This window comes from Desmodus rotundus, chromosome 8 (genome assembly GCF_022682495.2).
Source record: "Desmodus rotundus isolate HL8 chromosome 8, HLdesRot8A.1, whole genome shotgun sequence".
NCBI lineage: Eukaryota > Metazoa > Chordata > Mammalia > Chiroptera > Phyllostomidae > Desmodus > Desmodus rotundus.
Genome location: NC_071394.1, coordinates 98,387,398 through 98,412,552, shown reverse-complemented (window position 1 = coordinate 98,412,552; position 25,155 = coordinate 98,387,398). Strand labels below are relative to the sequence as shown.

General features: G+C 54.3%; 1 protein-coding gene across 3 annotated transcripts in view; it reads left to right on the top strand.

Moving 5' to 3' along the window:
- SLC6A6 (solute carrier family 6 member 6) overlaps nucleotides 1-25,155 on the top strand; it is a 79,327-nt gene that overhangs the window by 21,644 nt on the left and 32,528 nt on the right. For 2 of the 3 annotated variants that reach the window (XM_053929273.1, XM_024556416.2), the window contains 3 exons: nucleotides 17,361-17,603; nucleotides 19,354-19,488; nucleotides 20,586-20,820. In XM_053929273.1, the coding sequence (XP_053785248.1) occupies nucleotides 17,375-17,603; nucleotides 19,354-19,488; nucleotides 20,586-20,820 (599 nt within the window). In that variant the 5' untranslated portion in view covers nucleotides 17,361-17,374. Of the gene's footprint in view, nucleotides 1-8,241; nucleotides 8,666-17,360; nucleotides 17,604-19,353; nucleotides 19,489-20,585; nucleotides 20,821-25,155 lie in introns of those variants that run through there. The other variant, XM_045192413.3, reaches the window with a different exon arrangement.

Sequence of the window (25,155 nt, the reverse complement as noted above, 5' to 3'; positions counted from 1 at the left end):
TGTGGACATAAATGAGTTTTTATTTCCAGCTTTATTGAGAAATAACTGACATGCATCACTACGTAAGCTGGAGGCGCACGGCATGGTGGTTTGATTGACACGTATTGTGAGGTGATTCCCAAGTAGGTTGGTTTGATTGACATGTATTGTGAGGTGATTCCCAAGTAGGTTTAGTTAGCATCCGTCATCTCAGAGATGCAATAGCTCCCTGCTCTTTAAGGTCACAGGTTGCAGACCTTTTGTTTTCCCTGCGGCCATTTGAGAAATTCACACGTTTTCACGCCCCATTCCAGCCCTGCTGAGTGAGGAGGGGAAGGCCCAGGTGAGAATTACTATGCCGGGGAAGTTTGGGGAAACCTCTAAACATCTGAAAACCGAGAACTGGCAGCCTGTGCATTCTGTCATCAGAGAGTTATGGACTTTTCCTGGGGCTCGGGTCCTGGCGGGGTCCCGGGGACCCAGAGGTGAGTGAGTCTCACTGCCCAGCGCTGGGCACTCCCAAGCCAGCAGGGAGACAGATTGGGTGTCCACTGGCGGGGTCTCTTGAAGATGCTTTGGGCACACAAAGTTTGAAAATCTTTCCCAGAGGCCTTGAATGGGCTCTTGCCAGGTGGGCACAAGACCACAAGGGCATTACTGGCAGAGAAGCCGCCCGTGAAAAGGCAGGGCAGAGGGAAGGCGTGGAGTGGACACTGCCCATGTCATAAGCGGGTGGCACGTCTGGGTGTCCTGTTCAGGGGGAGGGAGAGGACGGCGTGCTCTTGCCAGCTGACCCCAAATGCCCTGCTGCGTGGTCGGTCTTGATTCACTCTGGGGAACCGCTGAAACCAGACGTCCTTATTTAATGCTTCCAGGTGCCCCTTAAAGGTGTGGTGGCTGGTGTAGTTGTTTTGACAACTGGCTTCTGCTCAGGAAGAAAAACAAAGCTCAGCTCTCACCCAAACACGCTTGTGGGAGAATCGCAGGCGCGGCCAGAGGTCCCATGAGGAAACCCACTCTAATGAGATGTCTAACCTAGTTTTGCCTCTCACGTGGTTTTTGAAGCATATGACGTGCCTTGGGAGGGGGTGGCAGTGCCAGTGAACTGGCTGCTTGTTGGACACAAAACACCCGTGGAGAAGCTGTTGATTTGGTATTTTCCCTTCAGGACAGATCAGCCCCGGGTGTTTATGTCTGCCTTTCTCAGCTGTGGGGGACGCCGAGAAGGGAGGTAGTCAGTGTTCATTAACTTCGTGAAGGGAAAGGAGGCTGGTCTTCATTCAGGGCCACTCTGAGAGCAAATCCGATCCTGTACCGAGGCACTTCCTTGTACCTTCCCTTGTGTAATGCGAGCTGGCCCATTCTCCAGATGGTGCAACCGGGGCCCCAGAGGGAAGTGACATTCCTGAGGTCACCACTTCTTACAGCGTTAGGTCCCAACGAACATCTTTCATGGTGACACAGCACAGGCAAAAGTGAAACTAGGCAAGCGTATTTGGGGAACAGTCTCAAGGGGCGTGGGGGTGCCTGTTGGGGAGTTCAGAGGACAGAGCTGGAGAGGCCCGTAGGGTCCCTTCTCCCCAGTGACAGCACTGGGCAGGAGTTATTTAGAACTGGGCCATCTGGGGGTCAGCAGGAGCTGATTGACCAAGTGAATAGATGAGTCAATTAAAAAGGACGGATTTCTCAACTATTTATAGTTGTGGCCTAAATCTCATGTATTCTTGCCCTCAAGCAGTAAAAGGAGACTCTTTCAGATCTCCATGTACCGGGTGAATAAGCTGATTGAGTCCTGGATGGGACACTTTGCTGGAGGTTCAGGGTGAGAGAAAGCTCGGGGCAGGTGTGGCGGTGGGGATGCTCCTGCTCTCCGGGCTGCGAGGGAGGAAGGTGGAAGGGGGCAGTTACATTTCCAAAAATGATGGGGGCTTGGAGACAGAACCCCTGGATTCCACCCCTTCCTTCTTCATTTGAGATTAGCCGCACCCCTGGACATAGCCACTTAATTGCTCTGGACAGGCTGAATTTAAGTAGTTAAAAGCTCTTCCTGGGCTGAGGGGCCATCCCAGCCGTCCCAGCAGGCGCACACAATTAAATGGGAAGATCTCTGTGAAGCACTTAGTACAAAGCCTCAGCTGAGTGGGTGTTTTGGTGGCTGCTGTTCTGCGGTGGAGACTGGCTGCTGCCTCTTCCTTGGAGATGCGAAAATACCGGTGATCTGGGCCCATCAAGAGACCTGGATGCTAATGCAGCTGGCTAATTTGCAAAATGACGCCTGTGCCTCCTGCTGGCCTCAGTTTCCTTCTGTGTCAGGTGAATAGGGGAACTTTCTGGTATAAAAGCCAGGAGGTGCCCCAGACCCAGTGGCTGAGAACCCAGAACTCTGGAGCCCGGCCTCTTCTTGGCTGTGCAGCCTTGGTCAAGTCACTCAACCTCTCTGAACCTCATAGGGTACGAATCCCTCATCTCGTAGAGTGGTTGGTGAGGACTGGGTAAAATACTGCACCCAAATATCGGACACTGAGCCTGGCACACATGGGTGCCCAGCCCAGGGAGCCGGTATTTCTCCCTGGAATGGGCCGTGCATTTGAAGGATTTTCCGGGCATCTAAGGCACTTTGCTCTGGAAGTCTGCCTGAGTGGGAGACAGAGCAGGGGACAAACACGGGAGCCCTTAGGGGCGCCTGAGTTCTGACCTGAGCGTCCTGCTGTGGGTCTGGCGGGAACAGGGGCTTCCTCAGAGGCGTCCAGTTTAGGGCCGGTCGCGGCTCCCCGTGCTGGGAACGGCTTGCCCAGGTTGTCCACCCCGACCACCAGTGGGACCCTCCGCCTGCCCACCCCCTCAGTTCGAATTCTTGCCTCTCAGCCCCTGAGTTGGCAGAAGGCAGGTCGGCATTCCCCTGGGGTCAAAGACCTCCGTGGGATTCAGGGCTCTGATGTCCCGGGGCCTGGAAAAGAGATCCCCATATAAATAAGGGGTTGAACCGGGTCCTCAGCAGGCAAAGTTGGAGTAGGCCGGAAAGGGAACTGGATGTGCAGAGTCTAGAGTTGAAACACTGGAGACTGAAGCTCATATGCCTGGGCCTCAGTTTCCCCACCTGTAAGTCAGGCACACGAGGCCAGATGACGGTATTGAATTTCATGAACTAGTACACATTCAAAAACCAGACCGGGGCGGAGGCGTGGAACGGCCTACTCTTGGGCTGGTAAACTTTTTATTTGACCACTTAATGTCAATTTTTAAAAAGATTCCATCTATTCTCACTATGATGTTGTGAAAGAAATGACATTTTTCATTACTGCCTCCCCCACCCTCAAAAGAAGGAAGGCTGCAGTGTTAGCAGGGAGGGCTCATAGGGGTTAAGAAAGGTGCCCATGCAACCGCCCACCCCAGGCCTGGGCCCCTGCCCTTGGCTTTCTCATTGCACTTGGAGCTGGTGAAGGCTCACCCAGGCTGGCAGATGCCTGGCCCTGGACAGCCATGGATGGAGCAGAAGCTCCGGGAGCAACTACAATGACCACTGCTGTCTTGCCTCCCTAACAGTGGGCCCTTCTCTGAGACCTGCCCCAGTGGGAATAGATGTTCGCCCTCATGCATAACATCTTAATACGTACCTGTCAGTGTGCCTGGCTCTAGGTTGCGCAGTTTTCCTGCGTCAGTTTATGTGATCATCCCTCTGCCCTGGGAGGTTGATGGAGCCCTGGGATCAGCTACATTTTTAGCTGAGGAAACTGAGACACAGTAGGCAGCCCAGGGCCACACGGCAGAGTCAGGATTTGATCCCTAGCAGCCTGAGCTTCCTGGCAAGCCCCCTTCCCCTTTCAGACCTCAGTCTCCGTATCTGTGAACTTGGGCATGGGGGCCTGGGCTGCTGTGTTATTCAGTGATGGCCTGGTGAAGGGTCTCAGGTGTCCAGTGACCACTGGGGTTTTGAGGCTGCCAAGAGTAGTTGAGGGGTCACACATCTGATTTCTGCAGCTGCAGCTATTCTGGGGGACACCAGCGAGGCCACCTTCCTGTCCTGAAGGTTTTTTTCACAGCTGCCCAGAGTCTCCAGCTGTGACCAGTGGGAAGGAACCAGGGAGGGGGGCCCCTTGGCCACTCTGCTCCAAGTAGCCAGGCTGCAGTTGCCACCCAGGTTGCCAAGGTCACTGTGCTGCCCCCTTTCCCAGCAGCTTTCACAGCAAAGCCTTTGTCAGCTCTCAAGCCCAGGCCTCAGTCCCTGAAACATCCAGCTCCCTGGCTTGGCAGGTACTGCAGCCCTGAGGGCCAGAACGTCACCAACACCTTGCATGGGGGCTGCAGGCGCTGGTCTAGCTGCCTGTCCCTCCTCCTGCCTTCCGTCCTTCCACCAGCAACTATCTGAAATCTCCCAACTGCACCCCAGGGACAGGTAGGGGAGGTGACAGGAGGTTCTCACATTCATTCTCAAATCCCAGGAAGCCATGGCACCCACATTGTCCGTCAACCAGCAAAATACTGGGAGAGTACCCAGGGTTCCCCATCCTACCCCACTGAGGAAGAGGAGAGGAAGTTGGAATAGGAAGGGAGGGGCAGCCGGGAGGAGGCCGGAGTGGGTGTTGGGGCAATGGCCCTCATCTCAGAGATGGCTAGGCTGCATTTGATCCCTAGGCCTGGCATTGCCCCGCAGGCCCTTGGCTGTGAGTCCAGGCCGTTGCCGGTCTCAGGGAGAGCGCGTGAATCTGGCCATCATCCCGGTGTGTGACACTCTGTCCGGTGCCGGTCTGGGTGGTCCACACAGACTAGCTCACTGAACCCCCTAACCCTCAGAGGTAAGCACTGTTACTATCCCCATTCTGTATTTGAGAAGCCGAGCAGAGGTTTACTTGCGGAGTACGGAGAGAGGGGTGTGTGTGTGTGTGTCTGTGCACTTCTCCAGGGCGTTGGGGCCTGCTGGTCGCCTGGCCCACAGCACCGCCCAGAGACAGGCGGGCCTTGCCTCGGGCAGGCAGTGGTGGATCACTGGCAGAGCTGAGGCCTCACCAGGGCCTCCTGGGGCCTTTCCTGCTGTTCCTTGAGCTTGGGGAGCTGGCATTTTAGGTGTTTCTCCTTTTGGGAAAGCCCTACTTGCTGTGTCTACTTTAGGGAAAAAGTGACTCCCCTCTCTGTGGGGGTGACAGCCAGGGAGGTAGGTCCCCAAGTCCCAGGAAGTATCCCCTGCTCCTCATTCCTGTCTTTGGAGACGCTGCCGGAGGCCTGCGCATCTGGACACCAGGTCCAGGCTTCCTTCGTGCTCTCCACTGGGTGGGGGTGTCTGATGCGTGTCCGAACCCCAGGTAGTCCACCAGCCAGCCCTCGCCTGCCTTTCTCAAGCCCCCTTTTACTTGATCAAGCAGAACAAGGGTGTTAGAGTGTTGGCCTTGTCCTGGGTTCGAATTCTGCCTCTGCCATTCCCTGGGTAACCTTGGGCCAGGTCCTATTGCCTCTGAGCCACAGTCCCAGGAGAACTTTGAATTTGTCCAGAGTCATCCAGTGCTGAGCAAGAGCCCAGTGCCTGATGAACAGTGCGATGATGCAGGCCAGAGGGGAGAGGGGAGAGAGTGGGGCGGGGAGAAAAGGCTTCCTGAAGGAGGTAAAACTTGGGTCAGGTCTTCAGGGTGGGTGGGACCCACCTAACCATGAACCCACAAAGCACAGGAATGAATGGGGTAGTGCTAGGGGCAACAAGGAGGCCCGGGACTCGTGGGAAAGAGGAGAAATAGAGTGGCAGAGGTTGTGGACAGGGGCGAACAAGTATAATGAGCTTGGATTCCAGGTGGGAAAATTTAGAGATTCTTCACGTAGCTGGGAGTCACCGCTAGTTCTGGAGCTGAGGGCGACACAGCCAGGGGTAGGGATTGCTAGACACAAGCTTGGCAGAGTTCGGGGCACCCCTCTGTGGAGTTTCCAGTGGCTGGGGTGGCCTTGCTCTCTGAGGCTGCGTGCGTTATGGAGCCTTAAGGAAGCAGTGCTGTGTCCCCGACTCCACGCAGATGCTGTCCACGTGCTGTGGAACTGCAGTGAGGACCTGAGGGAGATGGAGGGTGTCAGGGTGGTCCTGGCTGGTGGTCTGCACATGTAGGGAGACCACGGCTGAGAGATATCTGCCTTCCCTTGAGCTCAGCTCAGACCCTGGTGTGTATTTGAATGCCTGAGTTTTCCTTCTCGCCGAGCAGTAGCTGCTGTTAGGCACTGTCTTGTAGCCCTGGAAGTCGCTGCTGCTGCCGCACCAACCTCTGCCAGCTTGACGGAATTAAATACGAATCCAGTCCACCCAGGTTCGGAATAAGAGCTTTGCTTTCAGCCTCTGGCACCCACTGTATTCCACCAGGTTGGGGATGTCAGGAGTGTGTCTGCCCTGGACGACCTCCTTCAGCTTCGGTTTTCCTTCTGGGAACCCAGTTCCTTGCAGCTCTGATGGTCCACCTGTGAAAGAGGCTGGTGTCTCTTGTCATTGCTCTGCTCTGGGCCCCGGGCGTCTGTTCCCTCATCTAGAAAGTGGGCTTGCAGTTGCACGCACCAAGACCGCTGAGGACCCATTCTGAGCTTTTGGGTTTTGTGCGGGATCCAGCAGCCTCTCCCAGCACTTGGCAAACTTTTAGGGGACTAAGGAGAATTCACCTCAAAGTCATTTGGGAAGATGCTCAGGGAACAGGTTGCGTAATGAAAATTGATTTTCTAAAGCTTGGGGGCTCATCTCTCAAAAAATGGCAAAGGTTTGTAGACTTTCGTACCCCTTGGGGGGAACTATGTGCTCAGGTGCTGGGAACACACCTCTTTCCAGCAGAGTTGGCCAGGCCCACCCTTCCTCTGTCGACCTCCCTGCCACTGCTCTTTCGCCCTGATCGAGGAGCGCGCTCAGCTATGAGGTAGATACTTACTCCTACGTTGAGTGACTCCAGAATCCTGAGCCCTAAATCTGCCTGACAAATATCCACAGTGCCAGGCGCTGTCGGGAAGCAGGCCGTAGGCAACAGAGGAGCAAACAAACGGATAACAACGTTATGGACTGGGGAGTGTGGCATGGCACTGGGAGCCCTTCGTCCTGGGACATTTGTTGCCTGTGAGTTAGTTGGAAACAGCATGAGCTAAGCTGTGCTTTAGTAGTCCCTGGGGATCCTGGGTGGGCTCCGGAGGGTGGAAGACACCTGAAGCTTGACTTCCAGATAAGTTCAGACTACCTACCGGTCCTTCCCTCTGATACGGGGGCAAGGACAGCAGACATTGCTAGTTGATCACCCGCTCTGTCTTGCTAAATCCCAGGCTGTTTCATTCTGCAGGCACCCAACTCCCCTTGCACTAAATTTCTAAGTTAGGGTGAGGTAAGGGTAGAACTCGGAAGGAAGACGAAGGTCTTTCTTCATTTGAGTAGAAACGTGTGTAAAAGAGGAACAATGAAACGGAGCTTTTTTGCAAACATTTACTGAGCCAGGAGTTTTCAGTCACTGTAGACAAGATGCTACGCCCACCTCAGGGAGGGTAGCGCTGAGATGGGAGAGGCGACTTGCCCAAGGCCCTAGAGCAGAGCGCCCGGGCTGGTTTCCACGGAGCTGTGACTTCCCACAGAGCTCTGGTGACAGAGTTGGTTGGGAGTGGCTGAGCTCTGAGTGGCATTGTGCTATAGGTGTGCCATTAGCTGGCCTTGTCACCCAGGGCCTGTCTCCAGTTTCTATATACTGAGAGAGGGGCTGCTCTTTGTGCACTTTAAAAAAAAATCCTCACTTGATATATTTTTATTGTTTTGAGAGAGAGAGAAACGATGATGGGAGTGACAGCCGTTAGTTGCCTCCCGCATGCACCCCAACCGGGCACAAACCTGCAACCCGTTGTGTGCTCTGACCGGGAACTGAACCCGCAACTTTTTGGTTGTACGGGATAACGTTCCAACCAACTTGAGCTGCACGGCCAGGGCTCTTTATTTGCTTTTCACAGCCAGTGAGAGGAGGGTGGCTTTAGGGTGGCTTAAAAGGGGAAGTTTGAGGAAATAAAAACTAAGCTTTTTTCTCATGTCTCTTTTTGCGGCCTCCAGAAATAATTCTGGGTGCCCTAGAGCCTGCTTCAGGATCCTGATTGACTTCACCCCACCCCCACTTCCGGCAAAGCCCGGCTGAGGCCTGGGGTGGTGGGGAAGCTGACAGCCAGCAGAGTGACAGGCTTGTGGGCGGTGAGTCAGTGCCTGGAGGCTGTGGCCTGCTGACTCACCGCCCGGTGCCTGAAAACAGGCCCCTGAGCACCCAGTCGACATCATGGCGGCCCTCCTCCGTTTCCCTAATTCTCTCCTGTAGCTTAGCTTCAGTTAGGGTGGCGCGTGGCGTATGTTGGAGATCTACTAAGTGGCATTTGGGGTTCGAGCCCCTGCAGACTGGTTCGGAGAGGCCGAGCGTGCCTGCACCCGCTGCTTCCCGCGGAGTGCGGGGCCGAGCCGGGCTGGCGGGCTCAGCCAGCACGTACCATGAGACTTCCTCCTTGAAGCCTCTTTCATTCCCCCTTCACTCAGTCGTGGGCTCCCGTCCTGATGAACTTGTGGAAAACTTTGTTACTTAGACGAGTGAGCCCTTCCCCGTCCCTGGGCGTTAGCACTGTGAGGGCATGACGGTGAGCCTGTGCCCCCAGCAGTGGGCCTGGGCCTGCCGTGCAGTCGGTGCACAGTCAGCGCGGGACAGCTTGTCCTCCTGACCAGCTCCCGGTGAGTAAGGAAGGGCCTGCTCAGGGCAGGGGATTGACTTGTCTGAGATCGAATAGCATCAAAGGCTGACCCTGTCTTTCCAAACTCCGGGCCTCACCCGTGGAGGGATGAGGGATTTGGATTTGATGCACGAGAACATTTTCTTCTCTGCGTCACTGGGCCCAGGGGAAGCCTTCCGCCACCCATCCGTGGCTGGTTCCTCTTTCCAGCGCCGCCTTCAGCCCATCCCGAGGGACTTGGCTCATGAGGAGGAAGCTGGGTGGCTTTGGGGTGTTTGGGCTAAGGACTTAGGTTCTACAGGTCACCACTAGAAAGTCCCCACTGACAATTGCTTACAGGAAAAAGCCCGCTATGGGCCCTCAAATTTCCCAGAGTGGGAGGGATGGGTTGGCTAGGTGGTCAGGGACAAGCGTGGGGCTTTTAGCTGAATGTGCTGAGCCTTCAGTGGGGCAGAAGGAAGCTCTCAGGGACTCCCACTACCTTCTGGATAAACCTAGATTCTAACCCTGGCCTCCAGGTCTCATGTCCTCTCCAGGTCACCCCGTGCCCTGTCCCCCCTTTTTCTCGGTTCCTACACTGGCCTCCTCTGTTACTTCACCTTGCCCAGTGCGGCCCTCTTTGCACACGCTGCTCCCTGCTCTGAGAACACCATTCCCCCAGATGTTTGCCGTGCAGAGCTCCCAGTGGTGTGAGTTTGGACAAGCGGCCTCACCTCCCTGGGCCTCATTCTTTCTTCCAGGCTTCTAAGAGGAATAAATGAGTTGGTGACTGAAAGGACTCAGTGTGGGGCCGGCCTACAGCCAGTCCCCAGAGGGGCTTCTCTGACTCCCTGTGCCCCCTGACCTCATCCTGCTTGGTTGTCTTCTGTGCTGGGCCCGGGTGTAACTAGGAACTTGTGTATGTGTTTGGTGTCTGTCTCCCTTCTGGAATGTCAGCTCCTCGGGGCCCACACCCATGCCCCCAGTTCCTGGAGCCGTGCCTTGGCATCGAGGGTAGGTTGTCAGTGAATGTTTATCCAGATTTCACTGCTTGCTAAAGCCACCTTTGCTCTGCTTTCTCCCTGGACATCCAAGATGCAAAGGGGAAGTAGCTGCCCTGTGTGACCCACCGGAACCAAACTAGAGCTCTCTGACTCCTAACCCACTGCCCTTTCCTGAGTCCATGGCCTGCTCGGCTGGTGCCTGGGGCACCTCTGTTTTGGGCATGATGTGTGCCCAGCTTGCCTTCACCTGGCACCCAGTCATCCTCCCCTGGCCCCTCTACCCTTCCCCAGGCCCAGCCCTGCCACAGGGGAGCCTTCTGCAGCCTTCTGCCCCCTCCCCGCAACCCTCCAGTTTGCACGTCCTCCTCTTTGTTTGATCTTTGCTGCCCGCCTGTGGTCTCCGGGCCTTGGAGCAAAGCCTGCCATCTCCAGGGAGATAAGAAATTGGGACCCAGACCTTTAACCTGCAAATAGTCTTAGGAGGGGAGCAGGGCAAGGTGGCTGTGCATCAGGCCCGCCTCCTGCCCTGCTCCCCACCAGGGTTGTACCAGAGGTCCGTTCTTTCAAAATTTGCCTACCTTCCCCCGTTTTCCCTTTGCAAACCACAGACGAGAAGTACAGCCTGCTCTGGTGGGTTCCTGTGTAGAGGTCACCTGGCCCAGGGTTTGGGTGCAGTTCCTGGTCTCCCGCCTTGTGGCCGTGGGACCCGGGCCAGATCCTCCCTGGGAGGCTTCGGGAGAAGTAAATGCTCCTGGAGGTTGAAGGCTGAGCTGAGCCAGGCGGGTGCTCTCAGTGGAGGTGGGGGTCTCTGAGGGTAGACCTGAACTTTTGTGGGGCGGGAGGTTGCAGTTAGATTAGGAGAAGGGAGAACCTTGCCCACAGCCGCTGAACCCAGGTGGGTAACAGGCCCAGTCCCCAGAGATGGCACGCTGAAAACAGTTCCCCAAACAATTCACTTTCACTAGGACCAGAATATTGCCGCTCATTGTTTAGGCTTTGTTCCGGGCAAAACAATGCCAGGCTTCCTGGATGACCTCACTGGGGTGGGCCATCAGGCCTGTGAGGCTGGGCTGGTCACATGTCCTTTGCTGTGGCCACCTTGAGTGACCTGGGGCAATGGTGCGACCAAAGAGGGCAAACTGTTTGCGTTTGGCCCACACAGTGTTCTAGAAATTGGACAATGTGTATGCCCACGCAGCTCGGATTTCAACCTCTCTTGAGAAATTGGGGGAGCTGGCCCCAGTGGGCCCAATCCCGGTCTCTGGAGCTGGGAAGAGGTGCCTGTGGTTGGAACCTGGGCTCTCTTTGCCCCAGTCCCTGCTCCTCCCTGTGGCCTTCCCACTGTGCTCCTGTCCCCACCGGCCAGGCCCCCAGAGGCCTTTGAGCTTTGAGGCCCTTGAGCTTGTCACACCTGAGTTAGCCTGAGTTAAGAATAGATAACAGCATTACCTTTGAAATGTTGTTAGCAAATTTATGTGATTTTTTAAAAATGTGCTTGGTTTTGCTGAGAGCACAGCTATTTGCTTTTACTGTCAAACAAATAACAACAACAATAATAATAAGCAAACTTAGAAAAAGAATAAACAAGATAGAAGGATACAGTCCACATGACTCAATCAAATGATTAAATCTTAATAGATGTACCTTTATAAGAAAAAAGAACTTCCTTTGATTAATTTCTCCCTTTCAAAATTAGGTACCCTAGGTGGAGGGTGAAACTGTGCTCTTAACACAGTGCACTTTTGAAGGGGGAGGGTGCTCAATCCGTACACGTTTCCTGGGCCAGGATGGCGTGTGGCAGACATTACAGATTGACCCCAGGCGTCCCCCTCACCGAGCCTACCCCAAGCCTGCAGTCTGTGGAGATGGCGCTCACAAGAGCCCTTCGAACCCAGCAGAGAACTCTGGGAGGCTCTCTGTGTGCTAGAGAAAGCCCCCGGTCCACAGCGCCGTCCGTCTGCCCTAGTCCCCGGGGGTGTCATTGGCCCACCCAGCTCATTCCTGGGGCCCTGGCACGGACTGCTCTCCAGGCCCCCCAGGCCCTGCCCCATCTCTGTCATGTGGTCCCTCACTTCCCTGTTTGTCCGTCCCTACTTCCCTAATTTGCCAGCCCAGCGCCAGACCTGATCTGACTTTGTGACTTTGCGGAAGTAAGTGATCCCAAGCAGCCAAGTGATTGAGAACATAGAATTGAGAGGTCAAAACAGGCCTGGGAGGCATTTGAAGCTCCGGTGGCCTTTTACTTGTTGTGTGACCCTGGGCAAATGACTTCATCTTTCTGCGCCTTGTCATCAAAACAGAGACGTCAACAACACCGAGGGGCTAAGAAAATGCTGGCAACACCTTAGCACAGTACAGAATAAGTGTGTATGCTGTTGGTGCCCAATAAATGCAGCCTGCTTTCCTTCTTTTTTGTTAAACACTCAGGATAAAATGTCTGCCACATAGTGTAGTAAAATACAATATCCAGTATTTATTAATCACTTAGTATGTACCAGGCTCTATGCTGAAAATTTTATTGGCATCATCCTACTTCATCCTTGTGAGGCGAGTTTTATTTTCACCCCGTTTTTTTAACCAAGGAGGAAACTGAGGCGCAGAGAAGGTTGTCACTGGCTCCGGGTCACAAAGCATAGTGATGACCTCAGTGAGCCCGGAACCCTGGCTCTGGAATGGATGGGGGACTGGACAGGAGGGCAGACAAGGGGACCAGCAGTGTGCTTCACTCTACAGCCAGCCCAGCAGGCGGGGGCCACTCAGACCTCGGGTGTCCCCACTTGTAAAATGGGTCTGTCATCCAGGTCTCCTCCTCCCTAGTTCTGGGACGCTGGGAGCCGCTTCCCTGCCCCCCGAGGTTTGCGGAGACACGGCAGCTGTCCAACCAATCGTAGAGTCTGTCTGGGTTGGCCCTTTTGGAGTGGGGGGAGTACTCCAAAGAGGAAACAGAAAAAGTCCCTGTCCTCTCATTTAAAAACATGGCGGAAGCCCCTGAGAGGTTGTCAGTGACAATGAGAGACTTAGGTCATTGTTCGCTACCATATAGCCGCGTGGGAAGTTGTTTACTGGGGAAGGGTCAGGTTCTGCAGGGGAGGCTGAGGCAGGGAACGCCCCAGCAGCTGGGCAGCTTCTCCTAGAAAAAGAGGGAGGGGCTTGGTTTCCCCACATCCCTGGCCTGAGGTGGCAGATGCTGGGGGAGACAGCCAAGCAGCACCTGCAACTCAACCTAAGGCCCAGCTGGCTGGCCCGCGGGCACCTGGGGCCAGAGTGGGTGGGAGGGCACCAGAGGCAGGCAGGACGAGCGGTCCTCACTTTGCACTGCTGCACCCTCTCTGTGTACCCCTGTAGTCCTTTCCCCCTCTGGCCTCAGTGTCCCCATCTGCAAATAGTGCAGAGGCCTCCTCCTCTCTCAGCTGTGCTCCAATGCCTTGGGCCTTGAGCAGACCGAGGTGGGAATTCTGGCTCCAGTCCCCTTTCCTGCTCGAACCTCAACTCCTCTATCTGTGCAACTAAAAGCCCCTCCACAATAAGGGTCTTTGAAGAGTGAATAGAAAACTGTTTCCAGACAGCTCGGCACAGAGTAAGTACTGGTAGTTTTCAATCAGGGGAGCAAAGGAACCTCTTAAACCCATGGCGTCGCTGCCGCCAGGCCGAACCTGTCTGAGTGGGTGCCAGAGCTGACCAGGTCATCTTCACGGCGTCCTAAGGGCATGGCTGGCTCTGGCCTCAGCCTGGAGCAGAGACCGGGAGAGCTGCGGCTGGGCCGGGAGGGAGCCTTCATCTTGGAGCCTCTGTATCAGAGCCGGTCTAATCGCCTGTAGCTGTAATAATCAAAGAGGAAGCTCTTAAAATGGGGAATTATGTATCACCTTCGCTAGAAAATAGCCCTGGGCCTGGCGCCAATGAAAACAGCTCTCGGGGCAGGCAGCGAGGCAGTGCCTGCTGGGACGCCTGTGGAGGGAGCTCGTTCCTAAGCTCTGGATCATGGGGTGGGCTGCTGGGTGTGATGGAGAATTAGTGGGCCTCATCAAGTGTCGCCTGCGATCAGGCTGGGCTGGCAGAGGGACAGCAGAAGCAGAGCCAAGAATTCGGGCACATCACAGTCACTGTCACAACCAGTTTCATGACCTTGGGAGTGTCCCTTGGCTCTCTGGGCCTTGCTGATTTCCCCCTGAGTAGGACTGACCCCAAGGTCAGGTTGGACCCGATAATAATTATAGCAGTAATAACAACAGTAATACTAGCAGCTACTATTTAGGGAGTACGTGCCACATGCCAACTAGTGTCCTAAGCACTTTCTATACACCTCTGTCATCAGTCCTCACCACATCCCCGTGAGGTGGATGCAATTGTTCCCACTTTATAGATGAGGACACTGGAGACCAGAGAGGCTGAATAATTTGCCTGAGGTCACCCAGCCACGAAGTGGCTGTCAGCATCGAGGCCAGGGTTCGAGCTTTGATGCCTGCAGGGCCAGGCTGTCACTAGAGGGCCTGGAGCATCGTGCAGCAAGTCTGAACCTGAGGAGGGGATGGACTACAGCAGTTCTGTGGGGCTGGTGTCCCAAGGAGAAGGGGCCCCAGTGGGCTGTGGGGAGTAGCTGGGGCTTTCTTCTCAGAGAGGTTGGAGGGTTGGGTGGGCGGACCTTACGTTCTGAGTGTACTCTGTAAGTTGCCTTTAGCTGCCATGTTGGGAAGAGATGGGAGGGGGTGGGCAGAGTGTCAGCAGGCAGGCCTGTGAGGAGGCTGCCTCCCATGCTCTTCCAGGACTACTGGGGCTGGAGTGAGGTGGTTACCATGGCAATGGAGAGAAGTGGGTGGATGCCAAGAATACATGAAGCTGAATCCACCGTCTTGCTGCTGTGGGCTTCTATAGGCACAGGGCTGGCCAGGGAGTTGGGGTGTCTGCACCTGGGTGTGGCCTCATCCTGCATGAGAGAGCATTGGGGGTGGCCGTGGAGGATGGTTTGGCCTGAGGGAACCAGAGGCAGGGCCTGTGAGTGCAGCATCTCTAGATGCTCCCTGGCAGTGGGGATAGGGGAAGCCCTCCCACACCAGGCACTGGCGGGCCCCGGCTCTGCCCCATTCAGGCCCTATTTCCACCAGGGCTTGGCTGCAGGGATGGGAAAGATGTGTCCCTGAGTGTGGTGAGTGGGGCTGGAGACCTTACTTTGTAGGAAATCAGCCTGGAACAGAGGAGGTCTCAGAGGACTTTTTGCTCCCCGACTTCCCCCATATTTCTAGAGGGTTCTCTGAGTGCCAGTGTGGCAAGTGGGTGTCGGGGACCAGAGGACAGAGACAGGACTCTCAGGGTAGCCACAGGGAAGCAGACCCCAGCTCCTAGTGGGGACGAATTTTGCCAGTCTCAGCTGCCTATGTGAGCAGAAGCCGGCCACCTCCCTCTCATCTGGCTGACCTTGTGAAGTGCCTTCCAGCTCTGAGATCCAAGGAGAGCCCAACAGGGCGGAACCAACCTTCCTCAGAGGCTCAGGGGTCATTCCCTGAAAAACATCTTCACTAGGAGGGAGTTGAGTCCCACATCCTCCAATTATGCTCCCATCCAGCCAGCCCACAATGGATTACTCAGATAACCATCGGGGGCTGCACACATTAACACTGGAACAATGCTGGCTGCTCGGCTATTTTTACAGTAGCCATACGCCTGGCCGAACCCCCATGTCGCCCCGAGGGAGCAGGGCAAAGAAAGGCCATGCGGATGCCGCCACCAGTCTGCGCTCTGGGAGACAGAGGAAGGGCTCAGCGAGCCGCCCGGTGGCTCCAGGAAGCCTTTTCTTGGTCTGCTCTCCACCAGATAGCAAAACAATTGGGGTCCCCCACCCTGAGCCAGGGAGAGGAAGGAGGCGTGGGGGAAACAGGGGTTCTGTTGTGCTTTTGTGCCTCTGCTCCTCCGGGCACGGCCCCTGTGGGCCTGGCTGCTGGGGCCAGGCCAACACATCCCCTCTCCACACCCCAGGCCCTCGGGCAGCCCCCGCCTGGCTCTGCCTGGGACCGCCTTCTGGGCCAGGCAGTGTGGAAAGCAAGGCTGAGGCCCAGGGCTCGCCGAGTCCTGTGGTTGCAGAGTGGCCGAGTTGGGGTTCACGCACAGCACCAGCTGCTCACAGATCCCACTCTGGGAAACCATCTACCCAATAATTCTTGCTTGATGACCTACTGTGCACCAGGCTCTGGGCAAATAGCAGTGGACGAGATAGGTCCTTGTCCCCATGGAGGCGCTACGGTAGCCAAGGAGGAGACAGCAAGGGAGCAAGGACGTGAATCAGCACCTTCTCCCGGAGTGCCCAGCAGTTTGACAGGACAGACTCGGGTGCTCACCTAAGGTGTCCCGTGAGCTGGGCGGTGAGCTGGCCCGGGCCTGCCCATGTGACGGGACCGCATCGGGTCCAGCTGGTGGTTGCCAAAGGGAGTGTGAGCTACACACGGTCCGACCTTCCAGTTTTTCAAGAGAACCTAGAAATCTTAACTTTGCTCTGAGTCTGGTATTTTCAGTGGTGGCCGCCAATTTGGATCGTAAAGACCAGTTGTGTCCCAGGCTGCTTGGCTATGAGTCAGTCACCTTTGCCATCATCCTTTCCATTGTGCAGGTGGAGAGACAGGCTCAGAGAGGGGTGGGTAGGCCCACGAGTTCTGGTCCCCCAGCGCATCTGTTTTCTGCGGCCCTCTGCCTGGTAGGGGTACACCGCTGAAGACGCCCTGTCCCTCTGGGCTGGGACTCCTGGTGCTCTCGCCCTCAAGGCCGAGCTCCCAGGGAAGTGAGGAGTTGGGGACCTGAGGATGTACCGAAAGAAGGGGCTCTGCCCTGGCTTGGTGGCAGATGTCCTCTCGAATGGGGTCCAAGCAGGAGTGGGCTGAGAGTGACCACAAACAGCTCCTGGAGGCTTAGGGATTTGACCTCTTTGGGGGGTCTTCCATTGCCGAACCCGACAGGGAGTCAGAGGGCAGGCAGCCTGGAGGGTACAAGGGTCAGAGCAAGCCAGAGAATCCATGGAGAGGGGTGGACAAGGGAGATTGACTGGCTTTCTTACGTAATCCTCACCAGTGCAAATCCCTTATTTTTTATGCTGCGGAGATGAGACTGGTTAGAGAATTGCAAATATATTTCACAAACATGCATTTTTCCATACTTTGATGGAAACCCACTTTCAGGTGGTTTCCATTCCAGCCTGAAACCCCATTCCTCATTCGTTTTACGTTTGTCTGTTCTTGAAACAGGGTCAGGCGCCGTGCTGCGTCATGGGTGAAATGGGGGCTGTCATTTTCTATGCAGATCGAAATTTGGAAATCGTATGTATTCATTTCCAGAAAATTCAGGCAGATGTGCCTTAGAACTGTTTGCGATGTGTTGTATTTTGCTGTGACGATTTCGGGGCAGGGGTGGCTGCGTGCGGACGTGCCCTCGGATGCGGGACCAGGTGTGACATTCGAGGATGATGAACATGGGCTCGCGCTGCTTCTCTTCAGCAGTTGCCCAAGGAATGGAATCTGTCGATTTCTGAGTTGTCAGGTGTCCAGTTGCCTACAGGGGGTGAGAGTCACTCGGGATGTCGTCAGATCAGTGACAGATAAGGGGATGGTCGGCTCCCTGCCACAGGCCTGGGGAGGTCAGAGGCAGCCCGTGGGTGAGAAGGGAGAAGCTGTGTTGAAGACACACAGGCTGTTCCTTATCAACGACGTGTTGGGTTCTGTTTTGTCCCCACAGAAAGCGAGGAGGAGATGGCCACCAAGGAGAAGCTGCAGTGTCTGAAAGACTTTCACAAGGACATCCTGAAGCCATCCCCAGGGAAGAGCCCTGGCACACGGCCGGAGGATGAGGCTGAGGGGAAGCCCCCACAGAGGGAGAAGTGGTCCAGCAAGATCGACTTTTTGCTGTCTGTGGCTGGCGGCTTCGTCGGCTTGGGCAACGTCTGGCGTTTCCCGTACCTCTGCTACAAAAATGGTGGAGGTGAGTCTAGGCTGGGCAGAGAGGGGGGTGGGGACAGGGAGAGGGTGGCGTCTTGTGCCCTGCTTTCCCTAGTCCCCACCTCGACCTCCCTCAGTCAGCCCGCTGCACCCTTGCCCAGCCCCACCCTGCCTGAGCGGCAGGAGAGGAGCCTACCTGGAAATCAGGTGATGTTCTGTCAGGGTCTTCCTGTGTTACCTGGATCCCTTACACTCTCTGATCCTTCAGTTTGCCATCTCCGAATAGGGGTGATGAGACCCATGCCCCCCAAACCTCCGGCACTCACACTCCCTTCATAAGTTTTATCTGTGTGCGTCCTGACTCCTCCTTACTTTGTATCTTTCCCAACGTTTGCTTTGGCTTCTCTAATTTAAACCAAATGTAGTTCAAATGCGAGCTTCGCTTCCCCTCAAAAATGGAAAACCAGTGTCATTTGCCATAATGGAAAGGTATCCGGGAAAAAAAGATACAGTGACGAGATTTTTTGTTTTCCTGTTTCAATTAACATTTCTTTTCCAGTTTTACTGAGATATAATTAATGTGTAATCTCGTATTAGTTTCAGGGGAACAATGTAATGATTGACAGGTATACATATTGTGAAGTAATCACTCCAATAAGTTTAGTTAGCATGACTCACCTCAGAGTCACACAATTTTTTCTCTTGTCTTGAGAACGTTTGAAATTCCTCCCTTAGCAGCTCTAAGTGTAATACAGTATTATTAACTATAGTCACCATGCTGTACATTCCGTCCCCAGAACTTAGGTATAACTGGAAGTTTGTAGCTTTTCACCACCTTCGCTCATGGAAAATATTTTTAAAATATTGAGGTCTTGGTTGGTTGGTTGGTTTGGGTTTTTTGTTTTTTGTGTTTGTTTTAACCCAAAGGCTGTGAGCTAGAACCTGTCCCGCTGGCGGCGCTCAGCCGGGCAGCGCGTGCTGGGACTCTGTTGCTGCGCAGTAGGAGGGGCCCGAGGAGAACTGGGTAGGGAGAGCTGCCCATGACTGAGGGCTGACCGGTCAGCAGAGATGGGCATGCCGCATACAGCCTGCCTTAGGAGAACTGCCTTTCGGGAAATTCTGCCTTAGAGTCTGGTTTCTTAACCTTTTGTAGGTCTCAGGCGCCTTTGGGACTCTGATGAGTGTTCTAGACGCTCCCCAGAGCAAAGCGCATACACATAGACCCAAGTTGCCCACAGTTTCAAAGGGTTTACGGACCCGCTGAAGCCATTAGTGGACACCAGGTAGGAACCCTCGCCCCAACTCTCTGCCCCTCACTCGTCCCCGGGCTCCCACCCCCAGCCGGAGGTGCCCACCTCTTGCTTCTCATCACCGCACCCTTCCTAGCTAGTTCGCCTCAGCTTCCTGCTCTGGGCAGGCCTGGGGACAGGTAGGTGAAGGCTTCCACGAGGTGGTCATATTTGAGATGGGTCCTAAGGGCTGAACAGCTCTTATTCAGATGGACAATGTGGGGAAGACGGGCAGGCAGTCAGCACAGCTTAACCAGAGGCTCCGAGGCTTAAAGCGCCTGGTCGACCTGAAGAAGGTGAAAGGGCGCGCTGGAACGGTGATGCCCGCTGGACAGGTGGGCAGGGCCTGGAGAATGTTCAACCAAGTCCAGGAATTTGGCCTTCACCCCTCACATCCCTCACACATACTCTCTGGTTCCATTGGCTGGGAGGGCTTGGGACCTGTGGCCTCGGCTTTCGTGACAGACGCAGCCTGACCCTCATCCTGCTCTGCTCTCTCCGCAGGTGCCTTCCTCATACCGTATTTTATTTTCCTGTTTGGGGGCGGCCTGCCTGTGTTTTTCCTGGAGGTAATCATAGGCCAGTACACCTCTGAAGGGGGCATCACCTGCTGGGAAAAGATCTGCCCCTTGTTCTCTGGTGAGTATGGGACAAAGGTCTGGGGCCGGGTGTTCATTGGTTCTGCCAATTTCTATTGAGTACTTGCTGTTTGCCAGGCACCTTGTAGCCTCATGCAGGTCACTTGGCACTGTGCCCGCCAGAAGGTAGCAGCCCATACCTGATACGCGTGATGCTGCTCACAGTGACTACTCAGCACATATCAGCTGGCCCCAGCTCTCTGAGTTGTTGAAGGGTAGAGAAGCTAGCAGCTGCTTAGCAGTGTAGTGCAGAAAACAAGCATTTGGATTCAGGGGTCTTGCTGTCTGGGTTCGAGTCCCTCTTCCTTCTCTTGCTAATTCTTGTGACTTTGGGAAAACCACTTAATCTCTTTGTGCCTCCATTTCTTCCCCTGTGAAACGGAAACAGTATGCTTACTTCAGTGTGCAGACAAAATGACATAGTCATGTAAAAGTGCTTTGTCTTCATAGTAAGCCCCAAATGAATGGTGCCTTTATTATTGTAACATTCAGTCCTATGTCTAGCACCGAGCATGCATTCACAAGATAATGCTGTTATGACTATAATTGGCAAGGAGGGGAGGGTGTGTGTCTGTTCAGTCACCCATGCAAACCTGTCCATCTATCATCCATCAAATCTTTCTTCATTAAACTAGTCAACTTAGATTGTCCATCCGTTCGTCTATTCATCTATCCATCATCCATCCATCTACCCATCTCCTCATTCCTCCATCTATTCATGTACCTAACCTTCCCACCAATCACCAGCCATATACCCATCCAACAAATCACATGCCCATCCGTCAATCCAACGTAAACCCACTCAGCTCTCTGTCGGTCTATGTAACCAGTTCTCTCCCCATTCGTCCATCTGACCACCCATTCATTGGCCTATCCCATTTCCATGCAGGATCTTCTATTCATCCAAGTATCCCATTAATCGAACCATCTATTTTTTTCACCCATCCATCCATCCCTCTAGTCGTCCGTTCACCTTATGGATATTTGCTGGTCACTGTTGAAGGTTCCCTGGGGGTACCACAGCCTTCCATTTGAGCACGTGGACATAGTGGGCCCGGCTTTCCTCCTGATGCTTGTCTTGCTTGTCCATACCCGCAGGCATCGGCTACGCCTCCATTGTGATCGTGTCCCTCCTGAATGTATACTACATCATCATCCTGGCCTGGGCCACATACTACCTGTTCCAGTCCTTCCAGTCAGAGCTGCCCTGGGCGCACTGCAACCACACCTGGAACACGCCCCATTGCATGGAGGACACTTTGCGCAAGAACAAGAGCCTGTGGAGCACTCTCAACACCAGCAACTTCACCTCCCCCGTCACTGAGTTCTGGGAGTAAGGCTGGGCTCCCTGAGGAAGGAGGGAGGGTCTGGGTGGGGGCGGAGAAGACAGCCCACTCCTTTGTCTTCTCCCCAGCAATGTGGGATCGGGGAGAAGGTGGGTACAGATTTGGAGATAAATCCGAGCCTTTGGTCTCAGATGGGCCTGGAATCGAGTCCTGGTTCTGCCACTTTACTGGCTGTTTGATGTTCAGCAAGTCTCTGCCCCTTTCCAAGCCTCAGTTTCTTTAACTGTGAAATGAGGGGAATGAATCGTTCTAATACCCATGGGATCTTTATGAAGATTTTTTCCCAAATGCAGGTATATGTACTTATATTGTCTGAAAATGATATAGTTTTCTTAATGTATTTTAGAAGAAACATAGTTAGCACATCGAAACTGTTATGGCATAGAGAAAAATGCATATATGAAGCTGAAGTAGTTATTCAAGTGAAAAGGTAAACAGATAGATTGGAAATTATGTGTCAGTTAGCTTTTGCTGTGTAACAACCATCCCTAACTCTGTGGCTTTAAACAACAACCATTTATTTGGCTCAAGGTTCTGCTGATTGGCAGTTTGGGCTGAGCTTGCCTGGGCAGTTGTTCTGGTCTTTGCTGGGTTCCCTCATGGGAAGGTCAGCTATAGGGCATGAGGGTAGCTCTTCTGGGGATCGGGGGATTATTGACTGGGGTGCCAGGGTCCATGTGGTCTCATCACCCAGCAGCAATCTAGACTTATTCAGAGGCAGCTCGACCTTCCAAAGCAATAGATGGGGAAGTCCCAATCAAGAGCAGTTTTTAAGCTTCTGCTTGTATCATTTTTGTTAATGTCCTATTGGCCTAAGTAACTCAGGCCAACTAACTCAGATTCAAGTGGTGGAGAAATAGGTTCTGTCTCTTTATGAGAGGAGTGGAGAATTATGGGCACTTTTACAGTTTACCACACTAGTGTCAATAGGAGTATACACATAGGACAAACGTCAGAAAGGGAGAGTGTGGAGGGGCTTGAAGTTCGGGTACCTCTTAGCTGATATATGGGAAAGTTCTTCTAACGCAGTCCTTGGAGGCCAGTTAAAGATATATTTAGTGCATCACTTTTCTTGCTCTTCGTGGATACGGCCCCTCCTGCTGGAAGTAACTGAGATAAGGCCTTGCGTGAAGCTGGAGAGCCTGGAGCTGGGAACGCTAAGGAAGCAGGTGGACCCTAATCATCACAAGATGATACTCCCTCTCTCCTGTGTATGGCTTTGCTGTTTCCAAGGTGTCTCCTCACCTCTTAGAACCTGGCCTAGGAACAGGCCCACCGAAGAGGAGGTGGTTGCCTGCTGGTCGGCCCCCGGCAGGCTTTGAGGCCAGAGCTGGGAAGTAATAGGCAAGGTCAGTGAGCCCTCACTCAGAAGGTGCACGTCCTGTCATGACATGTAGTCCTTTCAGCGTGTGTCCCCAGGTCCCCGGGGCCCTTTATGTGCACGTTTTCCCCTTGCAGACAGAGAGGGCATTGCAAGCACATTCATCACCCCCTCAGCTGCCCACCCTCTGAAGAGCTGAGTTTACAGACAAAGAAATGTGGCACTTTATTCTTCTCACTTGAACGGGCCTGAGCCCACAGCACTGTCCGCTCTCTGCTGTTCCCGGCCCAATCACCCAGGGCCTGTCCGCCCAGGACACTGGCACTCAACCCGCCACTTGGGCGCCTGCTCGGGCCTCCTGGCCTCGGGCATGGATTAGCTGCCTGGGCTCAAACCCTAGCTGTGCCACTTCTAGCCTGGCCAGGTGCCTTGCCTTCCTGGACCTTGGTGTCCTCACCTGTACCTGGAGAGATCATAGCGCTGCCCTCCCAGGGGTGGCCAGCCTGAGAACCTGCGTGATAAGTAGGGTCCCTTGTTATTTATTTAGTGTCCTTATAGTGGAGAAAACTCCAATTCACAGGTCCTCTGGGCTCTCCCTTTAAAGTATATCCAGAGTCTGACCACCGTCCCCACTTACACTGCAGCCTTCCACCCTTCACCTCGGGACCCTCATCATTCCCTCCAGACCCAGCACTGGCCTTCTCTCTGCCTGCCTTTAGCATGTCTGCAGTCAGCTATGAATCCAAACATGTCGTTTCTCAGCTCGGAACCCTCTCATGACCTTTCCCATACTCCGATCTCACTCAGCCTGAGAGGATTTTAAGTGTTTCAGCACAGTTAAGTGCTCACTGATGGCCGATTCTTCTTTTTAAAAAAAGATTTTATTTATTTCTATTTAGAGACAGAGGAAGGGAGGGAGAAAGAGAGGGAGAGAAACATCAATGTGTGGTTGCCTCTCACACATCCGCTACTGGGGACCTGGCCCACAACCCAGACATGTGCCCTGACTGGAAATGGAACCGGCAACCCATTGGTTCGCAAGCCGTCACTCAGTCCACTGAGCCACACCAGCCAGGGCTAATTCTTCGTATTAACTACATATCTGCATCCACTAGGTGGTGTAGCCTGGAGTAGCAAGTCACTACCCTGTTCTGGCCTCATTTTCCCTTCTGCAAATGGCCATCCATATAAGCTGGGCTTTGAGGGATAAGTAGAAGCTCACCAGGCTGAAAAGGTGAGAGAAAGGGCATTCTGGGTGGAAGGAACATCCCATGCATCCTGAAAGCACGTGATTGTTTGGGGAACAGAAGGTCATTGGTTTGGTCAGAGCATAGGACACGTGGGGCCAGGGAGAAGGACTGAGGCCTCGAACATTAGGCTGAGTTTGAGCTTTGCTTTTTATTTTTAGAAGGGGGACCTGTGGAAGGTATACAAGAAGGGGAGTGACATGAGTGAATCTGTGTTTACTGGACATTGCTTAAGGAACACTGGTGGGAGAAAAACTGGGATGTGTATTAAGCACCAACTGTATACTGGACCTCAGGGGTCTTAGCCATCAGTGGGTTTGGGATCCCTTTGGGGTGAGATTCAGCTTGTAGGACTTCCCCTGAAAATAGCCACCAGCTCCACAGTGACTGGCTCCGGGGTTTCCATTGAAAAAGGCTTGCTGGGTTGTTACTGAAGTGTCTCTGGCTGGTTCCCCTGTTGGGCTGCAGAGCAGTGTGGGTCTGTCAAAGGCTGGCGTTCCTGCGCCTCGAGGTAAAGCCCCGTCATAGCCGTGGTTTCCCTTCTCTTACCCGTACCTGATGTGCAGACCCGAGCTGTCTTTTCCTCGGGCAAATGGTTCCGGCTGGGTGCTCAGGAGCTCCCTGGAAATCAAGCAGTGAGGCACCATGGGTTCTGATACTTCCTCCTGGCCCTGGACAGAGAAGGGCCTCGCTGATCATCCCTGCCCTGCTCCAGTTGTACGAGAGGAGACAGTAGAGAGCAGGGGGTAGTGCTCCCCTCCCTTAGCGTGGGACACTGCCCTGACTCCCACACGTCCCAGCTGCACGTCCTCGGGGCAGTCGCCTCACCGGTCCAAACCTCAGTGGTAGTGTGGTACCAGCACCCCACAGCCTGGCTAGAGTGGTAAAGAAGGTAAGGCAGGGCCTGCACGTGGGGCTTAGTTAGGACACGGAGGACCAGAGAGGTGAAGTGCGTCTCTACAGAGGGTGCTCTGGAGCCAAGTTCCGAGCTCTGTCTGCAGCCACTGGATGCTGCCTTCAGTGTCTGTGCTTCCATTAGCTGTGAGTCCAGGCTAAGGAACGTTGTGCCGTGTGTGTAACCCCACTCTGGGGTTACGCACGGGGTCTCTCGTGGCCTGGATCCCCTGTGCCCACCCCATCTGCAACATTAAAGCACCACGCTCAGCAGGGGCCAGTGAGGTGCCCTCTGCCAGATCCCTGGGAAAGCCACCTGGCCTCCGAAGACAATCATTACATGCTGGCTTTTTAATTTAACTCTGAGTCGGTGTGTAATGGGGAAGCAGAGCTTGTTCCCGCAGTCACCTCGGTCCTGCTCATCCCTGCTCCGGGTCCCCTCTGTCCTGAGTGTCCTGCCTCACCCCTAGCCCTGGAGGGAGACAGGCGGGCCAGGTCTGGCCAGTGCCCTCTTTCCTCCCCAGTTCCTCCAGAGCCCTCTGGGAGCTCAGCACGTATCATTAGACTTTATTAGAATCAAAGAAATGAGTCATATTTGCAAACAAGCCCTGCTCAGCCAATCTTCCCCTGCAGCTGTGGGAAGGGGGAGGCGGGGGAGAAAGCCTCGTGTGGCCCCATGCTCAGGGCGGACGGGCTCTTTTATAATTGTTGCTTCCATCAGTCTCCAGGGAAGAGCCATCGCCAATAAATGGCTGGCCGGCAGTCAAAAGGAAACGATTTGGCCCACTTGGAGGACGTATTTACATCTCCGAGTGCCGGCTGGACGGCAGCAGGCTGGCCGACTCAAAACAGACGTCCAG